Raw genomic sequence first — 17,734 nt, 5'->3', positions numbered from 1 at the left:
TTACGACGGACACTATAATGGGGTGAGAACGGCCACTAAAATCCTTCAATCGGGATTTTATTGGCCCACTATTTTCAAAGACGCACATACCCATGCGCAAAGTTGTGATAGTTGCCAAAGAAGCGGTGGGATTGGTAAGAGAGACGAGATGCCTCTCCAAAACATCCAAGAGGTCGAAGTATTTGATTGTTGGGGCATCGATTTTGTAGGACCATTCCCACCCTCTTATGGGAACGAGTATATGCTTGTCGCAGTTGATTACATTTCTAAGTGGGTTGAGGCGATTGCCTCACCTCGGGCGGATGCGAAAACGGTGATAAATTTTTTGAAGAAAAACATATTTTCCCGTTTCGGAACCCCCCGAGTGTTGATAAGTGACGGAGGGTCGCACTTTTGTAATGCACCGTTGGAAAGCATTTTAAAACATTACGGTGTATCACATAGAGTGGCAACTCCGTATCACCCGCAGGCTAATGGGCAAGCTGAGGTCTCTAATCGTGAGATTAAGAAAATCCTCGAAAAAACTGTGTCAAATTCGAAAAAAGAGTGGTCACAAAAATTGGATGAAGCGTTATGGGCATACCGTACCGCCTTCAAAGCTCCAATTGGCCTAACTCCTTTTCAATTGGTGTTTGGTAAAACTTGCCATTTGCCGGTTGAATTGGAGCACAAAGCCTTGTGGGCTCTAAAATTCTTAAATTTTGAAAATGATTTGGCCGGTGAGAAAAGGAAGGCGCAACTGCTTGAGTTGGAAGAGATGCGCAATGCCGCATACCACTCAAGCTGGTTGTACAAAGAGAAGGTAAAAAAATACCATGACAAAAAGCTCCGAAAGAAAGAATTTGTTCCCAGATAATTGGTCCTCTTGTTCAATTCCAGGTTGAAGTTGTTCCCCGGAAAGTTGAAATCAAAATGGTCCGGGCCATTTCGGGTCAAAGAAGTTAAGGAGTACGGAGCTATTGTCATTGAGGACCTGGAAAAGAAGGACAGTTGGACCGTTAATGGCCAACGTTTGAAGGTTTATCTTGGCGGTCATGTGGATCGCGAGAGTCGTGCTATTCCGTTGGATGCTTCTCTGTGAGCATCACACCGTCGAGCTTAGCCGACGTTAAACAAGCGCTTCTTGGGAGGCACCCTAACATTGTAAGTATTTACTGTTTTCCTGTTCTGTTGTATTGGGTTTCCAATTGTTAAAACCATGCTGAATGTACCTGGAATGCTGCCTTTGAAAAGGCAAATGTTGTCATGCTCGCTTGATGCTCGCTAGGCGAAGCAGTAGCGAACAGATTCGCTAGCTGCTCGCTAGGCGAAGCAGCAGCGAGCGCTGCGTGACAGTGTCGCATTACGCGAAAAATCGGCGGGAAAACAAGAACAACAGAGCCGCCACCGTGCGTTATTTATCCCAAAAAGAGGGAAAGGAAACGCTCAGAGTAAACCTGGAAAGAGCATGGTCTCGCGACCAAAGAGAATGGGATCGGAAGTCGGTTATGCGAAGGGAAGGTATTAGTACCCCTACGCATCCGTCGTACTCGACGGGATCCACGCACAGAAGGAAGGAAAATGGTTGCTCAAACACTGCTCAAACACACGCACACTGGCTGAAAGAGACACAAGAAAACAAACAAGACTGACTCGGCAGGATATCGCATCCTGGGCCTACTTAGCCTATCAGGCATAGACATCAGAGTCAAAGTAGTTCGGACTGGGGAAACGACACATGCTCACTAGGATGTCGCATCCTATGCATACGTATCTCCTTGGACAAAAGAGAATCAGAGCATCCGTAGCTCGGCTGACACGCACACAAACAAACACAGGCAAAGGCAAATGTAGAGCCCGAATGCCAATCACTGGACTTACATCAGCATCCGAACCAAAACACACCCACACTGGAAACCAGATGCCACTTGATGGACTTATACCGGACTCCAAGCACACAACAAACACTAGGATACATAATGCCAATCGCTGGGCTTACATCCATCTCCTGACACACGCAAAGACAAAACAAAGACACAGGCGCCCGGAGAGATCTGCTCATCTCCTGCCTACGTACCTCATCTGGTATGAGGATCAGGGCGACGTAGTTCCCCTACGGAGGGACACAGGACTAGCCTAACCAGATAACAGAGGGAGACACAACTAGGGAGACTACGACTCGAGCCTAGATGTTATCATGCAAATTCATCCCTAAGTTAAGGTTTCTAGCTAACTTACACAGGGAGCAAGCTATCCTAAACATGACTTGCACAGGGAGCAAGCCAGACCAAACCTAACTTGCACAGGAAGCAAGCTAAAGCAAACACACAAGCACAAATATCACACACTATATGCAATCAATGGGCTCAATCAAGGTTAGGTTTTAGTCGAGGGGTCATATCAACCTCAACAAACAAACCACTGTAACAGGGTAATGTTAGCTCTTAACCCTAACATTGAGAGTTAGGGTGAAGCTGATGAAAGGTGAGTGAAGATGAGACTTCACAGCTCTTATCCCTGGCCTGGGAGAGCTTAAGACAAGAATGTGTGGGTTCAGAAAGTGGGAACCCTTCTACACATATGACACTGACTCAATGTACAATGATCTTGGGTTAATATCTGCAATGCCTCAACACAGTGGTGTGAGCAAAGCAGATGACACACAGAATAGCAGGGGATGGATTGCACATCCCTTATATCTGCCAATGCCTCTTCACTTAGGAGGTCTTTGAATATGTACAAGGACAAATGTAAACAAACATAAACATTGCCTCTTAGGGAGGACTTCAGACAGGTGCCTGGCCAAGTAATAGGCCAGGTCTTCCAGACTACATGGAGTTAGAATATTATACCTCAATGCAAATGCTCTTAAGCAAAGCAAAGCAAGTTCTCAATAGAACTAAAGCAACTAATGTACCTGAAATCAATCAAATACCATCAGTACTCAGACAAACCAACATTAAACATCAAATGGTTAACAGTTAATTATACACAGTCAAACACAAGTCAATGCACAAAGGTGCAAGCTTTAAGGCACAAGACCAAGTTTTAAAATCTACAAAACAAACCAATGATTAGTCATAAACAATCAAGAAAGCAACTCCAAATGAGGCACACCATCAAGCATAAGCATTTGTGCTATCAACCTGAAACACAACTCAAGAGTGAGAGCACAAACCACTAGTCCAAGACTAGGGTCAAAAGGAGATCAAATCATCAAAACAGAACATGAAACTTATCCAAAATCAAGATCAAGCAATTAGAAATCAAACCCAATTGGTCCCATGTTCATATCATTCATCAATATCATTTCATGATCAAAATAGGTCAAAGCATGTCATATAGGAGCTCATAGAAGTCAACAGAATGCTTCAACTCAAATCCAATCACAAACATTTCAAAAAATATTCAAATAATTCATGTTCAATCATCATCCATAACATGATAAGCATACCCAATTTCAGCTCATTTGGATCAAGGGAAGTAGGTCAATGAAAATCAGAAAGTCAAAGCAAGTTCAAGCATACTCATACAAAGCATCAAAACATGCACCAACTTCAATTAATCATAAAACAGAAACAACACATGATAAATGAATGGGACTAAAACCATGACAAACTTTAAGATGTCTACAATTCACATGTCAAATTTCAAGTCCATCCAATTAAGCATTAGAATTTCACAAATCAAATAACATCATGCGTCACAAGAGGTCAACAATTTGGTCAAAAAGGGGAGAAATTATCAAACAAATAGGAAATGAATTCAAAAATTCCAGAACAATTCACACACATTCTCAACATGCACAAGTATCTTCATGCAAAAATCCAGACCATTTTGAGTTCAATAAGCATGGTAATTAAAATCATGAAGTTGGACATGCATGGTGTGACACAAATTGTCACACCCCTATTCAAAAAATCATATCTCCACAACCAGCAACGATAAAATTACAAACTCTATACCAAAATCACCATGAACATGTCTAGTTTAAGCACAAAAAGTTTGAGAGGCATTGGATTATGTATCATCATTTCACAAGCAAATTGGCAAGGCATACACAAAATGGACACACATGAACAAACCCTAGGCATTTTTAAAATCTACACGTGCAAAAAATCTGGAAAAAACATCAAAATAAACTAGAGGTCATGAGGAGCAATTCACAAAAAATCCCATCAAATTTGGATTAAAAATGAGTGACTTATGAGTTTTCTAAGTTTGCTATGCCAAGTGAAATAATAATTGAAAAAAGAAAATGATTTAATTAAATAAACAACACGGCAGTGGCACAATGGTAATTATGGGACTCACTAAGTGAAACGCCGCGTTTCACTTAGTGAGGTGGCGCGCTACCATTCGTTTCATGGCCAGGAAAACGGGAAACACATGCAGAAATCATTTTCGATGGATCAAACACGATGTTGGGTTTAGAAAATTAGGGTTTTAAACGTTTTCTTCAACATTTTTTCCAGATTTCCAGCCATGAATGAACTGTAACCAAAATAAATAATCGATACACCAATGTGTTCATCTCCTAATGCTCATCAATAATCCAACCTTGATTTTCACTAATTCGAGCTAACATGAAAGAACTAAGCACAACAACACTTGACCAACAAACTTTAAATCGATGTTTCTCTCTCAATATTCAACCATTTCTCACGATTCAAGTTTCATTACAATCAGCATGGAGAGATCTTTAATAAGCATAGCATGATTTGGACAAAGATGTGATTCGAATCTTACCTGATTTGAAGAGCAGTATGGAATTCGTGGGTTCTTTGGTCACAACAAGCTGAAACAGATGCTTAGTGATGTTCTAGATGATGAATGGAGGAGTATTGAAAGCTCAAACTTGCTTGGTGATGCTCCAAATTCGAACTGCCATGGAAGGGGTTCAATGGAACAGTGCTTGAAAATGGTTCAACAGCTGCGAAACTATGCTTGCAAAAGCTTCCAAAATGATAGTAAATGATGAATCTATGAGCAATGGCACAAACTCTTTGGGGATTTTTTCAGAAAAATTGAGATGATGAAAAGTGAGAGTGTCTCTTTTTCAGATCTAGATCTGAGTTTTTTTGGTGAATGCTTAGTGTTTTCTGTTTTGATTATGTATATGTACCCACTGTTAATCCATTCCACTAATCAACCTTAAGCCAAACTTTTCCAATTAGTGAAAATGACCAATATGTGCAAATTGCTAAATCCAATCATTATGCATGGGGGGTGCCTGCTACTGCACGAAAATGGGCTTAGGCCTACCCCAAATGTAGTTTCTGAACATTGGCAATTGGTAAAAAGTGTAGGAAATGGTTAATTTGAAAGTCCATTTTTCAACTCTCCCCTTTTTAATTCAAACCACTTGAAAAAGGCCATTTTGATTGGATGATTTTTGGTGAAATGTGATGAAGAATTTGGATAGAGCACATCAAATATGACTTGTAGCAAAAAACCTCACTCAATTTGGCCAAATGGTTTGTGAATTATGCCACTTTGAAGTTCAAAAATTCTTGAGAATGATTTGATCATAACTTGCCAACCATAAATGAGAAATGAGTGTTCTTGGACTTTTTGGAAAGGTGAGAACAAGATCTTCAACTTTCATGTTGGACAAAATTTCATTTGAAGCTTGTATGATGATGTAAATTTGAGGAGAAAAACTTTCCATTTTTGGCAGTTTCCAATTACAGGTCAACTTACTATTTTAGGAAACTCTTTGTCTGACTTCAAATTCTCCAATCTTGATCTTTGAAATGACAAATGAGACTTATATGAACATGAATGAAGCCTTTCAAACCATCTCCCACCTTCAAATCCATAAAATCAGGCACAGTTGACCGCAGTTGACCATAGTTGACTTTCTAGGGTTTCTGGTGGACTGAACAATGACTGATGACTTATGAGCACCCAATCCTTGACCAAAACACTTCAAAAGGACCCCTAGGTCATGTGAACATGTTGGGACCAACCCTAAGGCCTTGCCTCCTTGAGAGATGCACTTACTTGCTTGATTGACTGATCTCCTGACCAGTTTGACCTAATTTTGTCAGAGGACTTGCACTTGGGCAAAGGACAATGCAGTGCTATGCTATGGACTATGTTATGTTAATGACCTAATATGAGAATGTATATACAAAAAGTAGGTGCAAATTTGAGGTGCTACAGACAACACTTATTTAAATTCTCAGCAGGCCTCTCATTTGGGGCCCAAACACAATTTTCTGTTTGACAACTCTGCTGAGGCATTTGCACGAACACTCACCTCACTCTCTCATTTTCATCTCTCTCACATCGATGACCGTTATGTGGCCAAGTATTGCAGGGCGAAGAATGTTAGAGGTAGTGCAGCTGCTGAGGGTACCCGGGCTTCTGATGGTCCTGGTACTTCTACTCTCGGACCAGATCCTTACCAGCAGGTTGTCTGCAATTACAATTGGGACTGGATGGCGGCTACTCAGCGTGCCATGCTCGACATGCACGATTCTATGCAGCGGTTACAGCTGCAGGGAAGTGACCCCACCGGTGATCACTCATTGATAACGCGTGAGCAGTTTGTGCTTAACGCTAACTTGGCCTGTGGACAGGCCTGTGTTTGGTGAGGGGGCGGGTGCTGGTGCGTCTTCTGGTGGTGCTGCTGATGGTGATGATGATGATGATGAGGCTACCGGTTCTGAGGCCGGTAGTGAGGAGGGTTATGAGTCCGTGGAGGGCTAAGTTATTTTATTTTATTTTTTATGTTTTATTTCTACTGTATTTCCAGAATTCTGTATTTTGATTTTGGCTTTGTACTTTTGGGGTGTTTTGTCCCCCATGAACAAATTTAAATTTTGAGTTAATATTATTATTTATGTTTTAAATTTTGTGTGTTTTAATAAATTTTTGGTTGGTTAAGTGGCAAACCTTCTAGATTGGTTGCTCCTCAAAGAAGTATCCAATGAAGGTGCATCCGAGCTTGGATGGCAATGATAAGAATAAACAAGTGAATAAGGCTAAGGTACATGGTTACCTCCGGCTAGAATTTTAGAATGCACTTAGAACTTTACTCTTTTTTGTAATTGAGTATTGTCTTTTTGCAACATAATTGAATGAATGTTTCATCTAGGACTTAAAACCACAAATTGTGAGGAAACCTCCATTGTACACTTAAATGCTGGATTTTAATAAGTTTTGTTGATTCATTTGATTCATGCTTTGTCTTTTATTATTGTGAATATGTGGAAGCAATTAGAAATGATCAAGGCACTTGTTTTCTATCGAGCACAACCAGTTCCAAATACAACTTACACGTGAGCAGAGAGAGTATTCGTTAACCCCTTTGAGCTTAAACAGTTGAATCTCAGCTTGAAATAAAGCGAGATTTCAAAAATCTTTTTTTTTACAACCCAGAAAATCTTTATTATTGTTCTTTTGCCGTAAAAAGTTAAGAGCATTCACTTAGGGTGAGTAAGAAATCAGTTGGGGAGAACGAAAATGAGAAGCAGTAAGTGACACAACTCTTGAAAAATCGAGCAAGCATTGAAAATAAAAATTAGAAAAGAAAAACATCTGTTTTGTAAATATGATGTGAAAGAAAAGAAAAAAAAATATATAATATAGAGAAAATAAAAATGAATGCTTGCTTGGAAGAAAAATAGTGAAAAACAAAAATTGAGTTGTGAAATAAGAGTTGTGAAGGTTTCAAATGAGAAATAAATGGAACGAAGTTGAGATGTGTAAATAATGTACAGTGAATGTCTCTTTTGCATCGGCAATCTCGTTTTCAATGGCCTTAGAAATGACCCTTGTTTGTTAACCTAACCAAGCTTCAACCGAAAAGCCCTTCGTGATCTTCGTGCTTCCACATTACCATTTATAATTGTTAGACATTGTATGAATCGAATTGATTTCTTCATTATTTGTTAGAGAGTGAGATTATTCCCGCGGTTGCAAACGCGTAAATTCTTCAATCCTTATTCGAAGAGGAGAGATAGGGTGATTCATTCAAAATAATATTGTTGTAGATAGATACATATTTCACATTACTATTAAGTTTTAGTTCTTGTGTATTATTTTATTCGAACCGTTGGAAATTTGTATCTGCTGATTCGCTTGTGTTTGAGCCGTTTTATCCGACTTCGGAGATACATTTTTCTTAAAGCAAATCCTCTTGTCCTTCAAGGGGCATACTTTGCTTGAGGACAAGCAAGAATCTAGGTGGGGAGAGTTGTTAGATGCCCAAAAGTGCTTATTTGAGCTATCAAATGTGGGCATCTTTCACTCCATTTCCTTGCTAAAATGTCGAAATCACCTTTGTTTCAGATGAAATGCAATACAATGATAATCTATCTTGGTACCTTTGATTTGTGTGTTATTATGCAGGAAGTAGGCATGAAATAATAGAAAATGAAGACACAAGAAATGTGGCAAAGGAATCAAATAAAACAAGCATTCATCAGCTTCCTCGCTAGGCGAGGGCTGTGGCGAAGGACTCGCTAGGCGAGCGTCCAGCGAAAAGCTTCAGTATTTAACAGAGGCAAACATCACCACACTCGCTAGGCGAGCTTCCAGCGAGGAGTGTGGCGAACACGTCCAGACTTGGTGAAAAACGCAGCCAGCACTCACTCGCTAGGCGAGCCATTAGCGAGCTCCCAGCGAGCATTCCAGTAGCAAAACCTCTCAACCTCGCTGGAGCGAAGGTTGAAGCGTGCCCTTCGCTAGGCGAAGGTTTTGTTCGCTCAGCGAACATGACAGTCTGGGAAAGGCTGTTTCTCTGGGCGCAGGTGCCTCAGGTGCCTCAATTAGGGGCTCGCTAGGCGAGCCATTCTGCTCGCCTAGCGAGCATGACAGCCCAGTAGCAGCTTTATAAGTAGCAAGTGCCACTTTTTGGAGCCACATATTATTTTTCCATACTTTTGTACTTTTTCTAGATATTTTTACAGCATTGTTCCAAGGATCTTTTGTGACCTAAAAACCATTTCTCTTCATCTCTTAACCATCTTTCACAAAAAGAAGGTGGATTCCCATCCAATCTCGATTATTCGACTCGGATGTTGATCAACCTTCTTCCGAAACTTGTTGACCAAGCTACCATGAAAATGAGTAGCTAAGTCCTTCATTTTGTCAAGGTTAGATGTAGATGATCATTAGCTTTGTGCGTAAATGTAAGGATCTTCATTTGTAAACTCTTTAATGGTGAATATATGGTGAAAACTTTGTTCTTATTGAAAACTCTTTGTGTTGGTTTATGATCGAGAGATGTTTACCAACTCTTAACCTAGGTTTTCATCCAATCTTGTTTGTTAGCTAGAGATAGTAATGAATGATTTTGTTCACCATAAGGTTGAACCAAAAAGTTGTCATTTTGATAGATTGTGTTAGAGATAAACAATGGATCAAAATGGGAAAACTCACAATGTGTGTTAGAGATAAACACATTGGGAGGACTTTGTGAAATAGTTTATCATCTAAAGGAGTTTATAAGTTTTGTTGATCGGACATATACATGCAAAGTGATCGTCGAACCTTAACTTTGGCAATATTTCTCAAATATTCAAACCAAAACTTTTACCGCATTTTATTATACTTTTATGCAAGATACTGTGACAAATACCAAAACCCCATTGTTACCTTAAGCTAAGAATTAATACAACTGTCGAAAGGCGGTGATATCTCACAATCCCTGTGGATACGATAACAAAAACCCGACACTTAAAAATACAATCAACAACTACTCTCATATCCTTCATATTGAACTCCTTATTGAGTTCAGCCTTCACCTTCATTACATCTTCGACAGTGTTGCTTGCTATGAGAATATCATTCACATAAAGCAACAAAATAACAAATGAATGTCCAGGTCGAAATCTGAAGTAAACACAATGGTCGAACTGACTTCTAATGAAATTTATGTGTGCCATGAACTTGTCGAATCTCTTATTCCACTATCGAGGAGATTGTTTTAATCCATATAAAGATTTATTCATCTTGCACACATAATCTTCCTCACCCTTTTCTGCATACCCTTCAAGTTGCCTCGTTAGGATTATTTCATCTAGATCTCCATACAAGAAATTAGTCTTCACATTCATTTGTTCCAGTTCTAGGTCAAACTATGCTACTATTGCAAGTAACATTCGAATGTACATGTGCTTCACAATAGGAGAGAACGCATCATTAAAGTCGGCACCTTTTTTCTGAGTGAAACCCCTTGCGACCAGTATTGCCTTGTATCTCTTCGACGTTACTCCTTCTATTCCTTCCTTAACTTTAAAAACCCACTGACAGCTAACTAACCTGGCTCCATGAGGTTTCTTGATTAGTTCTTAAGTGTGGTTATCATGAAGAGACTTCATCTCATCATCCATGGCCTTCAGCCATTCAGTCTTATTTTGACTCCTCATAACTTCCTTATAGTTTATAAGTTCTTCATCTAGAACCTCACTTACAAAGATTAAGGCATAAGCTACGAGATTTGCATACCCAAGTCTTTGAGGTGGCTTGATGGCTCTTCTCGACCTATATTTTTCCAACAGGTAGTCGTCGACAGTTTCCTTATCTTCCTTAGTATCTCCAGTATCTTGTGCTTCTTCTTCAACTTGATATGGGATACACAATTCAGCATCGACATGCTCCACCTTAACAAGAATCTCTTCTTGTTCCATCTCTTCTTCAGATATTTGTGCATTTTGACTAACGTCATCAGTTTTCTTGAAAGCCATCTCAACTTCATCGAAAACTACATATTGATTGATGATACACCTCATGTGACCTAGATCTAGGCACCATAGCCTATAAGCTTTGACTTCTTCAGGGTATCCCATGAACATGCATCTCAGAGCTCTAGGTTCGACCTTGTTCTGCCTAGTGTGAGCATAGGCTATGCAGCCAAACACTCTAAGTTTTTCGAGATCCGGTGGATGTCCCAACCAAATTTCTTCAGGTGTCTTCATATGTAACACAGTCTAAGGACATCTGTTTATCAGATATGTTGCTGTCAAAACAGCCTCAGCCCAAAAACACCTTATTTAACCCATCACTAGTTAACATGCATCTAACTCTTTCTAAAATGGTTCGATTGAACCTTTCAGCCAAAATATTTTGTTGGGGAGTACCTGCAGTAGTTATGTGCCTTGTAATACTAGAGGCTGCGCAAAAACTATTGAACGTCTCATTGTAAAATTCAAGGTCATTGTCGGTTCTCAACCTCTTGACCTTCTTGTTAGTCTGATTTTTCGAACAGAGTCTTCCAACTTTTGAAGTACTCAAAAGTTTCATACTTAGTCTTCTGGATGAATACCCATAACTTTCTGGAATAATCATCAACTATGGATAGAAATAACCTTGCTCCTGAATATGATGGACACCTCGCAGGCCCCAAAGATCAGCATGGATATAATTAAGGGATCCATATGTTCTTTATTTGCCTTTATTGAACTTCACACTGTAGGATTTTCCAAGTACACAGGGTTCACAAAACTTCAGCTTTTCGATTTTGTTTCCACGAAGTAGATTTTGTTTCCCTAATTTGAACAGACCCCTTTCACTGACATGGTCGAATCTCATGTGCCAAATTTATATCTTCGACAAAGGTTTTGTGGATGCAACATATACAGAACCACTGACAACTTCAGCCTCAATGGTATATAATCCTTATTTTTTCACGCCTCTTAAGACTTCCTTCTACCTCTTCATGACTTTTAGAATACTTTTCTCTCCTTGGAAAACATATCCTTTCTTGTTGAATTCACCAAGATAAATCAAATTTCTTTTCAAATCAGGTATATACCTGACTTCAGTCAACAACCTTATTGACTTATCAGGGAGCTTGAATCTCACAGGTCCAACACCTACAATCTTGCAAGATTTATTATTTCCAGGCAATACATATCCATCATCTTGATCACATAGTTCCTCAAACAAGTATTTGTTTGGGGTCATGTGCCAAGTGCAACCTGAATCCATAATCCACTATTTACTTGTACCGTCGCTTGAAACCACAAGAACATCAGATGGGTCCAAATCATCTTGGATAATGGTTATGTTGCTACTATCCTTACCTCCATGATCTTTCAGGCGCTCAAGGCACACTTTTCTTATATGAACCTCCTTCTTACAATGATAAAATTGAATACCAGATGCATCACCACTATAAGACTTTTGCTTACTTTTACCCTTCTTCTTGTCGAACTTGCCATCTCTCTTTGTGAATTTCACCTTAACCGACAGACCTTCACCAGTCGAAGATGGCATGTGCTCCTTTCGTTTGTTCAAATCCTTAGATCAAAAGGTTGATTGAACTTCTTCAAAGGTCAAAGACTCTCTTCCATACAGGAGAGTTTCTTTGAAGTGAGCATGTGTTATGGGCAAAGCACACAATACTAATAGTGATTGATCTTCATTCTCGATATTTTCAAGATCAAGAATCAGCTTGTTGAACATATCCAACTGCTTAGACAAAACTTTGTCTTCACTTATCTTGAATGTATACAGAGCTTGCTTCAGGTAAAGGCGATTGACAAATGATTTGGTCATGTACAAACTTTCGAGTTTCTCCTAAAGACCCGACGTCGTCGTCTCTTTTGAAACTTGTCAAAGAACCTTATCACCAAGGCTCAATAAGATGGCGTTGTGGGCTTTCTCGGCCATAGTCATTTTTTATTTATCCTTTAACACAACGCCCATGGTTGCGGCTCCCTTCAACGCTTCTAAACAACTCTCCTAAAAAAGTAGGGCTTTCATCTTCAAGCACCACAAACCGAAATCGTTCACTCCGGTGAACTTTTCAATCTCATACTTTTGGTGACGGCATCTTCTCCATGCTCACTGCACCAATTTGTTGTGAAAACGATGTCAAAATTATAAAGTATAATTGGTTTCTTGATCGGTAAGAAACCCAGAAGGGTGGAAAAGAAGAAAACAATAAGAACACAATGAAATTAGTTATAAACTATTATTCTTTACTTTCTATTTGAAACAAGATTACAAGTGTTATAGAATAGCAAATAACCTCTCCCACCCTAATTAGGATTTGTATTATGCAATGATGAGAGACTAGTATGATATTTATAAGAAAACTGAAATTCTAGTAAGCAGATCTTGGATGTCGTACACGATGTCACGACACCAGGGTCAGCATATTATCACACCACAAACAATGTTAGGATTTAACAGCACAATAGGAAATAACACAAGTAGTTGTTAATCCAGTTCGGTGCAACATCACCTACATCTAGGGGCTACCAAGCCAGGAGGATATCCACTATTACAAAATTAGTTTGAAGTTCTTAACAACCTCGGAGTTTTACAGACTTCTCACCTAATCTCTACCCATGGATGTTTCTAACTAAGACTCTCCTAGATATGAGACCCCTCTCACTTCCCTTCAACCATACAACAACTTATAATAGAAAAATACAATTCACCCTTGCTTAAAAGCTTCTGAGGGATTGACAATTACAACTCAATAAACCAGGTCTAATTCAAGTATCGAGGAGATACTCGAATGGCTCACACAATACAAAGACACAAAACCCTAATTTAGACTATATTCAACACTACTTCGATGCATTCTTGGGTTTAGAAACAATCTATAAATAGTAGTACAAAGACATGGGCTTCGGGCTTGATTCACAGTAGATCCAAGGAATTTGCACAATCTTCTGCAGATTTGATTTCAATCAAATCAGATGTTTCCTAAAATGTTTTGACATATTTACTTCGTAAACAAGTCAAGGCAAAATAGTCTTTTTCATTTTAGAAAACACTTTACATATTTTGTGAACTAAATCTTCAGAGTATCTTCAAATATACCATAAAAGGAAACAAATCTCACAGGATACTAAAATAGGTCACACTCCAATATTGAACCAACATGTCAGGATATCTTATTCAATATCTAACAATAATACTTATTTTTCCAACATGCAGCCAATCACTACATAACAGACCTAACAATCTCCCCTTTGGCAAATTTTAGCTAAAACAACATTTGCATAGACCAACAGGAATGAGGACAAGGATCATAGTAACAAACCATCATGCAAACAACCAAAATCATTTTCCCCCCAAGAACACCAGAGGCAGTCGCAACGAAAAAAACATTACCTCATACTAGAGAATAAACTCTCACACGAGGAACCTGCCTAAGAGAAAAACCAATTCTCTTTAGTCATGACGTCAAGACGTTGTTTCTGAAATTATTAACATCAACAGCCCATCCATAACAACAAACAGAAAAAAATGCTCCCCCTGAGTAGCAGATCTAAGGGCAAGAGCTACCCCAAGAGTTATTCCCCCTCCATAAATGTTCCCCCTTAGTAAGCAAGAGTCATGGCGGGCTAACAAATACAAATAACTAATTAGAACAATCAATCACAATCACACAACTATCTACTCCCCCTTTTTAGCCAAAAAGTTGACAATTATAACCAACCATTAGAGTTAGCAGATCGATCAAAAGAGAGTTTACAAACCAAACACAATCAAGAGCATTTTAAAATGAAAAAATATCCAGGGCATAGCCCACATAAAAAACAAAAGAACAAACAACACACAGAAGAACCAAAGTGTTTCAGTCCTCATCACTGTTGGTAGTGTCTTCATCATCACTTTAATCAGAACCTTATTCATTTGCCTCTTCTTCACCTATTCCATCACCTTTCAAAATTCCTCCTTCTTCAGACAAGGCCTTTATCAAAATTTCAATCTTGATTTTCCTCTCAGTACAACTTTTGATAGTCTCATCCAAGGTTTTGCAGGTATCTTTTAGCTCAGCAAGGATCCATGTTCTAGTTGTAGGCCGGGAAGATGTATGTCCAGATGTCATAACAATGTTTGGAACATGTTTCCCAGTGAACAACCTATAATGTAATGAGAGAGGAGGGTCCCTTTTGCAGATACTATCAGAACTGATAAAGATACTTGGGTGTTGACTCAGAATAACACCACAGATCAATGAGGGAAAAGTTATTGGCATTTTCACATCATAAGAGGCAACATGCTTCATAGTTTGATCAAAGACATAGGATCCAAAATCAAAGCTTGACTTGGTCCCTACAATATAAATAAACTTACCTAATCATGTAGCAATGTTGGAGGTGTGATTAGTTGGTACCCAATTAGTAGCTCCAATTTTGTGAAGTACAACATACTTCACACTCAAGGCACTTGCGAACAACTTCCCTTTCCTTGGCCATTCCTTTACTTGTTTAGCAGTAATCTCTCTACAGATAAAATTGTCAGATACTTCAACTTCAGCTTGTTCTTCTTCATTTCTGCCCCAAAACCTATTTATTATTTCAGGAGAAAAATCCACACATCTTCCTCTGACATACACTTTTCTAAACTCCTTGCCCCTCTTATTATCATATTCCCAAGATATGTTTACAATAAATTCTTTAACAATCTTTTCATAACACTTTCAAAACCCAGTCACAGTTTTCATTAATCCAGCCTCTTGAATCAGACTCATCACCTCTTTGCATTCAAAAGCATCTTTGCTCAGTTCCCTTTCCAGTGTTAATCTTCTTTGATAAACAAATTTCCATTTTTCAACATTCTCCACATAGTGAAAGGAAATGATATCAATTGGAACTTCATGAATATTTGTTGGAATCTTCTTCCCAGATGCTTGCTTTCTGGCAGTAGAAACGATGTCCTGAACATTGTGTTCGACATCATCGTCAGAATCACTAGACTCGGAGGAACCTCCTTCCTCTTAAGAGATTTCTTCTTAGAAACAGGAGTAACTACCTTTTTCCATCTATTTATAGGGCCAACACTAGCTCTTTTCTTGAGATATTTTGAGGGTGTGTTGGAGGATTCAATAGCTTGACCTTTTCTATTCTTCAATCTTTTAGTTATTCCTAGAGGCAGTCTTTGACCGATGGGTACATCACCAGAGTCCAGATCCTCTATATTTACTATGTCAGTGGATTGATCCTTTTTCTCAATAGAGTTTTCATCTTTGTTAGCCAGATCATCAGTCATCCCTTCAGACCCCTCTTTGTCTTTCGATTTTTCAAGAGACAGCATAGACACATTCACATCAAATTTATCTAGGGGTTTTCAGTAGTGTTATCAGGTTGGGCCAAGGATGTGGAGACATTCGGCACAACATTAGTCTTGGGTTCAATACCCAACAACTAAGAGATTAACATGCGAATATTCTTATCTACGTCATATATGTCCGCAACGATCATGCTGGATTTACTCAAAGTAGTAATATACCTAGGTTTATTATTGGTTTCAGAGGCTTCAACATTTTCCATAACATTTGGTATAACATGAAATTCTTTAGAAATAGTAACATTAGGTTCAACACTAATGGGATCAAGATACAGACTAGTCATAGGATGAGGTTTCTTTACAGCAATAAAGGGTTCAAGAGTTTTTACATTTTTAACAATCATGGATGGAAAGGAAGAGGTACTTGCTTTAGAGGGTTTTCTTTTCCTCGAAGTAGATGTTTTAGCCTTCCTTATAGGGGTTGCATGGATAGGAACTATCGATAGGGGAACAACATCAGTCATGACATCAGAGAGATCTATCTCAGTATCGACATTTTTAGGGTTCGATTGCTCCTTGGTGTGCTTGCTAGGAGTTAACACATAAAGTTGAGACATTTTGGAGATTTTAGGTATGGACTGCAAATAGAAGATAAAGAGATGAGAGTGATTAAGAGTAAGGTTGAGAGAGAGAATAAAGAAGGTGGTGTGAATGATGTTTATATAATAGCTAGGATGGCGCGTTAGGAAGATAAGGAAAAGTTATAATGATATTCCTTGAGTTTTGTGCACCATTAAGGGGAGGGAAGAGAAAAATTTATTTCCATATATCCATATCAGTAATTGCGATAATTCTTCAAGCATGTAAATACCCAATTCGCCCCTTAATTTTTCAAACTGATTTGCATCTAAGGCTTTAGTAAAAATGTCTGCCAGTTGCTTCTTAGTGGTTACATGCTCAAGAGTAACAATTTTTTATTCAACAAGATCCCTAATAAAATGATGACGGATATCAATATGTTTAGTTCTGTTGTGTTGAATATGATTCTTGGAAATATTAATAGCACTTAGGTTGTCACAATATAATGTCATGGAATCTTGATGGACATTATATTCTTCTAATAGTTGTTTCATCCAAATTAATTGAGAACAATTGCTTCCTATTGCAATATTCAGCCTTAACCGTAGATAAAGACACATTATTTTGCTTATTGTTGAACCAAGATATAAGATTATTTCCCAAGAAGAAACATCCTCCAGAAATGCTCTTTTTATCATTAACATTGCCTGCCCAATCTGCATCACAGTATCCTATAAGCAAGGGATTTGCATTATGAGAAGACAACATTCCATAGTCACTAGTTCCATTGATATACTTCAAGATCCTTTTCACTTGAGTAATATGACTCATTTTGGGTTCAGACTGATACCTTACACATACTCCTACAACAAATTCAATGTCAGGTCTTCTAGTTGTAAGATACATCAAACTACCAATCATACTCTTGTACAGACTTTGATCCATATTTACACCTTTTTCATCTTAAGTCAGTTTCAAGTCGGTTGGTGCATATGTCCTCTTATGACTAGCATTTTCCATGCCAAACTTCTTTATTATACTTTTATCATACTTGCTTTGAGAGATAAAGATAGTGCCATCCATTTGTTTGACTTGGAGCCCAAGAAAGTAAGTCAATTCACCAACAAGACTCATTTCAAATTCATATTGCATATGCCTGACAAAATATTGGTCCATCTGGTCTGACATC

At 38.6% G+C, this 17,734-nt stretch overlaps 2 protein-coding genes across 2 annotated transcripts; both read right to left on the bottom strand.

The window, feature by feature from the left end:
• Positions 1-14,581: 14,581 nt before the first annotated feature.
• LOC127104572 (uncharacterized) lies at positions 14,582-15,993 on the bottom strand. The gene is made up of 4 exons (XM_051041753.1): positions 15,667-15,993; positions 15,387-15,616; positions 15,127-15,245; positions 14,582-15,012 (listed from the first exon to the last, which is right to left on the bottom strand). The coding sequence occupies exons 1-4, from the start codon at positions 15,991-15,993 to the stop codon at positions 14,582-14,584; spliced, it is 1,107 nt and encodes a 368-aa protein (XP_050897710.1).
• Positions 15,994-17,073: 1,080 nt separating this feature from the next.
• On the bottom strand, positions 17,074-17,490 carry LOC127104571 (uncharacterized mitochondrial protein AtMg00810-like). The gene has a single exon (XM_051041752.1). The coding sequence runs from the start codon at positions 17,488-17,490 to the stop codon at positions 17,074-17,076; it is 417 nt and encodes a 138-aa protein (XP_050897709.1).
• Between the last annotated feature and the right edge of the window lie 244 nt (positions 17,491-17,734).

The sequence above is a fragment of the Lathyrus oleraceus genome, chromosome 7, assembly GCF_024323335.1.
Source record: "Lathyrus oleraceus cultivar Zhongwan6 chromosome 7, CAAS_Psat_ZW6_1.0, whole genome shotgun sequence".
NCBI lineage: Eukaryota > Viridiplantae > Streptophyta > Magnoliopsida > Fabales > Fabaceae > Lathyrus > Lathyrus oleraceus.
Note: the sequence above shows the minus strand (reverse complement) of the source record. Positions and strands in the feature narration are given on the sequence as shown.

Excerpts from the sequence above, each read along its gene's own strand:
- LOC127104571 (XM_051041752.1), bottom strand. The coding sequence starts at position 17,490 with ATGGATCAAAGTCTGTACAAGAGTATGATTGGTAGTTTGATGTATCTT.
- LOC127104572 (XM_051041753.1), bottom strand. The coding sequence starts at position 15,993 with ATGCTGTCTCTTGAAAAATCGAAAGACAAAGAGGGGTCTGAAGGGATG. Across the intron at positions 15,617-15,666 it reads AATCTCTTAAGAGGAAGGAG|GACATCGTTTCTACTGCCAG; the intron begins GTTCCTCCGAGT and ends CACAATGTTCAG. Across the intron at positions 15,246-15,386 it reads TTAATGAAAACTGTGACTGG|GTTTTGGGGCAGAAATGAAG; the intron begins GTTTTGAAAGTG and ends AATAATAAATAG.